Consider the following 7,726-nt stretch of genomic DNA (forward strand, 5'->3'; position numbering starts at 1 on the left):
CACTATTTTTTTTTTCTTTAACAGATCTTTGTGTTTTTTTTTATTTAAAGTTTATTATTAAATTTATTAAATATTGGATATATTTTGGTGAGTTATGCCTAAGAATTTTAGGCCTTCAATTTAAAATAATATTCCATGCAAAAAATTGTAACGCTTTTTGCTTGGAAATCTGGACAGAATTAGAACGTCAGGGGGTTAAGCTAATACCCAATAAACATGATTTTTTTTTTTTTGCTAATTAATGGTTGAAGTTGGCAGAGCTTCTTCTCATTCACTAAACTTAGAGAATATACAATGTGGACAGCTTATATAATTTAACCCCTTGTTTCTCAAGTTTTTTTTCTAACACTCTCAATTTTTTCAGGATGCAAAATTAAAGCCCTGAGAGCCAAAACGAATACTTATATCAAGACCCCTGTACGAGGAGAGGAACCCATCTTTATTGTTACTGGCCGTAAAGAGGATGTTGAAATGGCAAAAAGGGAGATCTTGGCAGCAGCTGAGCATTTTTCAATCATAAGAGCAACTAGAAATAAGATTAATGGGATTGGTGGAGTTGCACAGGGACCTCCAAATTTACCAGGGCAAACTACTATTCAGGTCCGTGTACCATATCGTGTTGTTGGTCTTGTTGTAGGGCCCAAAGGTGCTACAATCAAGAGAATTCAACAGAATACTCATACTTACATTGTGACACCCAGTCGAGACAAGGAACCCATTTTTGAGGTTACAGGAATGCCAGAGAATGTAGACCGTGCTCGAGAAGAAATTGAAGCCCATATCACCATGCGAACAGGCTCTTTAGTGGATAACCATCCAGATAGTGATTTCCATTCTAATGGAACGGATGTATGCATGGATATGCTGGTGGGAGGCCAAGGCAATATATGGTCTAAACAACAAGTTCCCCACCATGGCTCCTGCGGATCACGCACTGAAAGTCTTAGCTCCTCTGTGGATAGTCCCTACTATGGGTCATCCTGCAGAGAACAAAGTCCAGCAAGCCCATGCAGATCTGTTGTAGGTAGAAGCCTTGCTCTAGGTGGAAAAATCCTGGGTAGTCAACATACTGTCAGCATCGAGGATTGTGAGTTTGGTTTGGAATATCTTGCACTAGATTCAAATACACCTGCAACTGTTTGGTCACCATTTGACCCATCCAATGGACATCTCCAGACTTTTAGTAGTTGCCACACTCAAAGAAGAAATAGTGTGTTTAGTGGAAGTTCTACACCGCTGCTTTCTCCAAATTTACCCGATCATGGCATTGGACTGGAACATCCTCTTGCCCGCCGGATACATAGTGATCCAGTTAGGAGTATTTCATGGGTGCCAAGCAAAGATTCCCTATCATCCTATTCAAACAGTGCTGGCTATTCCTCATCATCCTCTCTTCCTGGCAGTTCTTCAGTGGCATCCGGTTCTCCCACTGAATCAAACAGCTCAGATGGTCTGCGCAAGAGCGGACGAGACTGTGTTGTTTGCTATGAGAGTGAAGTAATTGCAGCCTTGGTGCCCTGTGGGCACAATCTTTTCTGCATGGAATGTGCCATTCGCATCTGTGAACGACAGTTACCAGAGTGTCCTGCTTGCCATGCCCCTGCCACCCAGGCAATCCGTATATTTTCTTAATTGCATGCCTATTTATTGACAACAGCCTAGTTGGCATGCATTAAACCGTGGATTACCAGGTTTCATATTTTAGCATTTATTATTTTAACACAATAGGGGAATACTAGGCATTTACCTTTAAATATAATTAAGTGTATGTGTCATAGTAGTAACCATATTTCCCTCTAGAAAAATCTAATTTTACAAGACACTTAATCACCACTGTTTTAATCACAACTTTCTTAACAGCCAAGATGTGGAAATTTTAGTGGATGGCCCTCATTTTTTTAACCCAGTATTTAGTATACAGAATAAACCAATACATTGGAACTGCATTTTTATGTGTACAAAATTATGACTTGGAGAATATGTAGATGGATGAAAGAACCTCCAATATTCATATGCAGAACTATACCGATTGCAGTTCCCTAAATGTTCAGTAGATGCAAGTTCAGTCTAGTTCAATTTCTTAAAACATCTGATGGCAGATGAGACCAAAAAATAAAACTTGATAGGACCTTTGTTATTGCATCTTTTAGTCAGTATTAAAAGTACTTTCTATTTAAAACTATTTGATTAGATGAGTAAGAATATTAAAAGGAAGTTGAGCTTGTCCTAATAAAGGTGTTTTATTTATTTTAATTTTTTTTTGTAAGTTGTGTTTCAAGCTGTGTCTTCTTCCATCTGGAACAAACATGGTCAATGTTAGGTTATTAGTATCCTGATTTGTGCACATTCTTATTCAATCCTATATTCTATGTAGAAAAAGAAAAGGAAAGATTAGAATGGTAGCATTGAACTGTGCACCTTAACTATTTTTTTCCTAATTTAGGGCAAAACTGGGAAGACTGGCTGCAAGCTGTAATACTCTGAATGGCCTGACTACCAAAGCTTGCCTTTAAAGAGTACATGCTTTTCTGTAACATTTAACATATTTTTTTGGGTTGCAATGTGTTTGAATATTGTGAAAACAAGTACAAGCCACCAGATGTTTAACAGTGTTTGTTGGCAATAGCTGCCAGTGAGATCTCAAAATTTTTGGCGTATACCGTTTCACATTGAAAGGAAGAATCTGGCTTTCATGGGCAACCAATTATTATTTTGTTTTGTTAGGGCAATAGCTACTATAAAGGCAAAAAATACAGTAATGATGATATTACCCTTTTATGTAACTTGTGCTGTACACACTACTTACTGTTTTGTTTTGGCACATGCTTGTTTTTGTGGGCAGGCTGGAAGCTTCACAACACAGATTTTTATTTCTGTGGTATAAAAAGTGTGCGCATAATCGCTGTTAAAATTGTCATATGGGATTTCAGGTATAAGCTGCCTAAATGCTATTTGAATCTCATTCTAACTTTATAGGTAAAGCAGTTGGTAATGAAATGTCTACTATTTGGTAGTAATGCAGCTACAAAAATTATAATGCATTTATATATTCTTAAAATTATATATTTACAAAATTGTCTATTTATAGAAACAACCACATTAGAATAACATTGGGGTAGATTGTGAATGATTAATATGAAATTTTAAATGCTATAAATGGAGAAAACACCTGCTGGTACTAAAAGTGTAGATTTCAACAAAGTAAGTAGGATGTTAAATAGTTTTTCTTTCTTTTTTTTTTTTTTTTTTATTTGAAATTTTAGTACCGTGTGTACAGTAAAAACTGCCATTCTGATACCAAGTGTGTTCAACCTTAAAAAGTGGCTGGGTAAGTCACTGAAATATTTATTGGAGGTGAGGTAGGCATCTTTCAACCCCTGTTCGTTGTTGCGTAATTTGCCATTCTAAGAGCCCCACACCAAGATCCAAGACACAATCAGTCAGGCCCTAGGCATTTTAGATGTATGACAGAAGATGGCTACGCATTATTTCTACTGCAACCCATTTGTTAAAAAAAAACAAAAAGAAAAAATATACCAGGTACCAAATAATAAAAATGCACTATGTAGAGTTAAAATGCCAGATTTCATTGTCCGATTTATAATTTCCCCCTAAGACACTACATGTGTGTCAACCAAAACACGTGTAAAACCATAAAGCTGTCTTTATAGATGATGTTTAAGTAGTAAACCAAGAGCCCAAATACAGCAGTATTGCACTATTAAAACAAATTGCAACTGGCTTTCTTTAATACTCACTGTTTATTCTGTTGAATTTGTAGCCAATTTATATCATAATCAGGGATCCAGTCTTGTTGCTTATAAGAAATGTGTCAATTTACTCATTTAAGGTAAAGTAACTGTGTATTTATAGCCCAGTTCCTCTTCTAACAACGTACTTAAGCCTCACTGCCCAATTGCCTACTGCATCCCCAAGGGAAAGCCCTGTGTACGATCACACAAGGTAAAGAACCTTGCTCTTTTTTTTTTCTGTGATAGTGCTCAGATCCGATGATTGGTTGTTTAGGCAATGTGCCTCTACATAGGTGGAGGGTTTAGAGAATGTGACTTGTTATGCTATCATTGGAAATAGAGGACATTTCCAAGGCCTTCATTTGTTAGACTGTGGCAAAGAGCAGTGACAAGGGAAGTATTTGTAGCAGAGGTGGTGTGCTGTCAATGGAACTTTTTTTTTTTTTTTTTGCTGCACTCCAAAGTGACAGGTTTACTTTAAAGGACCAGGAAGCATACTATCAGGCATTAAATACCTATTCCTTGGCTTTATCCATAAAAAAAATGTTTGCTGGTCCTTCTAGCACAACCCAAGTTTAACAGGAACACATTTTAGAGTTCAAAAATTGGGATACAATTGAGCTGTGTTATGATGTTCTTGCTGCACTAGTAATGCATAAAAGTTTTTTGCTATTTATTTTGTTTAATACCTTACTTTAGCAGTAATTACTAGTGGAATCTCCAGGTTCCTCAGGTGGCCCAAAATAATTATCCCTGCCATTGGTGAACTTACAAAATTGTGATCACTGTTTTCATTCCTTTTTGTTTTTATTTTATTTTTTGTATTTAGAGCTATTTTTTTATTCCACCTTTTTTGTTATAGAAATTTGTATGTTTTTGTTTTCTTTGAGGGGAAAGGGATTATATTGAACTTAAAAAATAAAATATTTTGAGGTATTAGGCAATGTTTTAACATTGAATTTATTTACATCTTCAAAGCCCAAATGGGTAAAACTGTTAAAAGAGTTTTTATTTTTTGTAATGTATAACTTTCTTTAATAAAACATTTTTTAAAATAGCTTGACCTTCTCTTTGGTATAATTAAAGTGCTTTCCAAGGTTGGGTATGTGGATAAATAAATTGATTCAGTTAATTGATTTTTATTTATTCTTAATGCTTTCTCAATGTTAAAGGTTTAAATTTTAAAGTAGTGTTTTTGTCGTTTAATAAATACAGCAGTCTTAATATCATGCACATCGGAGAACTTTAATTCTAAAAAAGTTTAAATTTGCCAAGTAAGAATAGGAGACTTATTTATAACTGCATATTTTTAGTCTGACTTCATATATATCAACATAGATTTAGACTATCTGACCAGGCTATACATAAAAAACTAAACAAAAGATGCTGTATCTGGAGGCACCTAATTAGGGGCTGAAGTGTTGGCTTCAGCACCTATTATTTCCCTTCAGGACAAGTGAGACCAAAACAAAATATATTCTGAATTTAAAATCAAGACATTAATTTTTCAATGGTTGTTATTGTGTAAAGGTTAAAGGGTGACGTTCTAAAGCAGTGGTTCTAAACCTAGGGAACACCTATACCTGGGGTACATTGGTCTAGGGTTCGGATAAATATGCAGTATTTATTGGACACCTGCTGAATGAAACCTGGAGCCTGTGACACAGAGTAAAATAAAATGAAGTTTTATTTTTAGCGTAACAGTTATTGTAAAAATTTTACTTTTTTTTTTTAATTTGAAAATAATATTAAAGTGAACCTGTGGTTTTTTTTTTTTTATGCATGGCAAAGCGTCCATTTATACCCAATTTACTGTGCTCACAGCTCATTCTGAAAGTGTAGGAAGAGTAACTTTTCTGTTAACCCCTTCACCATATTTCCCTATGCTAAGACATTATGGAAACTTCAATATTTTTTTTTTTTTTTTTTGTATTTTATCCTTTTAATTCAGATTGTATTGTGTCTGAAAATACAACTTAGAGCAGTGTTTCTCAATCAGGATTTCTCCAGAAGTTGATAGGGGTTCCTTGAGAAATGAGCAGTTTGTGTCTCTAGGTCTGTTTAACTGATACCATAATATTTTTGGCTAGCTGTAAGAATGACTTCTCTCATTAACCACCACACAATATGTTTTGTGATTTGGATATAGTAACATTAGGAGGCGATTCCCTGAAAACCCAGAAAGAGACAAGAAAATCCTAAATTTACACCTAGTGGCAGGATAAATGTATTACAACATTTCAAATAATATATATAAGCTAAAATATCACCCAAAAAAAAAATGCCATGCAAAAAGCGGTAACCCGGAGTATAAAAAGATTTAAAAAAAAAAAAAAAAAGACACTTACTTTGTTCCGTTGTGGTCCCTGCAGGTCTTCGGGAAACGTCTTCTCCCTTCCATCTCCAGCAAGGGAATGCAGAGACGATCTCCACGGTTTCCCGGTGACGTCGGTGCGGGAGGAGCGGTGGGAAAAATTGGATTCAATACAAAATAGCTATATTAAGTCCAATACGATAAAATCTTGATATAATTTATATATAATTATATATGTTACTGTACAGTTATATTACATGTATCACTATTTTTTATTTTAACCGATTTTTAGTTTTTTATTTAAAGTTTATTAAATTTAATAAATATTGGGCATAATTCGGTGAGTTATACCTAACAATTATAGGCCTACAATGTAAAATAAATTTCCATTCCAAAAAAGTAACATCTTTTGCGTGGAAATATGGACAGAATTAGAACGCTAAGGTGGTTAAATTGTTACTGGTAAACTCCAATGTCTCTAAAATTGATCCCCATTTTAAACTGTTTTGAACCAGTTTTGGTACTACTTCATAATTAAATCAGCTAGGAGTGTGTGAACAGGTTCTGAGAGTGGCTGCACATATTTCATAGGAGCTTCTACTATCTTCTGCAAGAAACCTACTGTTACAGCTTTAATGCTGGGATTTTTTTCTCTCACTGAAACCCATAGTTAAGTATTGCATACTCAATGACAATCTGTCTATGCTGATTTAAGTGGCGTAAGCAGCCCTCTAACGCTGCTGCAGCTCGTCAGAATGTTTCACCTGTCACCAGCATCCCCACCATCTTGGAGAGGTTGCACTCAGGCTACAACACAAACAACCACTTAGTCCCCCACCACTGACCAAGGCTGTCTTCTCTGCAGTTTATAAGGCACCGCAAGTCTCAGCAGCTGTAGCCTCACAGGTGCCATTATAATAATGATGGCCATATAATCCAGTAAATCCACTGCTGGCTAAAATGTGTTGGCTAATAGGTTCAGCCTGCTTAGGTAGGACAGTTTCCTGCTCTTTTGGGGGGAAAAAAACGATCCATACAGCAAAAAATACTATTGCAAGTTAGTCTACTACAGGTGCAGATTTGCATGCTATCCAGTGATAAGCAGAGTAACAGATGGGAGTGCAGTTTAGGATATGCATTGTCTGCCTTTCATGACATTTTTTTCCTCCTCCCCTGCAGTAAAATGGGTAGGGAGAAATGGCAAGAGGAAGGAACTCTCTCCATATATGCCACCAAGTGGCTAATTGAAGGTACTACATGGGGCTAGGAATATTAGACATAATGCCCCTGATTCATCAATAAAATCCGCGCTCGCTGGAAGCGCGAAAGTACGCGCGGCCAGCGATCGTGGTTTACCACGGTTCGGACTCCAGTGTGCGCGTACACTCGCCTCCTCACTGCCAGCCGGATTCCTGCCTTCATAATAATGAGCAATAGGGGGTGCGAATCTGCCAATTAAGGCGATTAGATTTCAGCTGCGCGATTAAGGAGGATCTGTTAAGCTCAATGGTGCGATCATAGCCAAATCAACTCCAGGCCTTTTATCCGCTTAATTGATAATGGCATAATGAAGAATTGCCCACACCAGCCCATGAAATAACCTTTGAGTCAACTGTCCAATTACTTTTGGGTCACTGAAATGAAGTGATTGTGTAAAAAA

At 36.4% G+C, this 7,726-nt stretch overlaps 1 protein-coding gene across 1 annotated transcript in view; it reads left to right on the plus strand.

Moving 5' to 3' along the window:
• MEX3D (mex-3 RNA binding family member D) overlaps window positions 1-4,807 on the plus strand; it is a 9,482-nt gene extending 4,675 nt beyond the window's left edge. Inside the window, exon 2 of the mRNA XM_072404973.1 lies at window positions 365-4,807. Within this exon, the coding sequence (XP_072261074.1) occupies window positions 365-1,632 (1,268 nt within the window). The 3' untranslated portion in view covers window positions 1,633-4,807. The remainder of the gene's footprint in view (window positions 1-364) is intronic.
• Window positions 4,808-7,726: the final 2,919 nt, after the last annotated feature.

The sequence above is a fragment of the Pyxicephalus adspersus genome, chromosome 3, assembly GCF_032062135.1.
Source record: "Pyxicephalus adspersus chromosome 3, UCB_Pads_2.0, whole genome shotgun sequence".
Taxonomy (NCBI): Eukaryota; Metazoa; Chordata; class Amphibia; order Anura; family Pyxicephalidae; genus Pyxicephalus; species Pyxicephalus adspersus.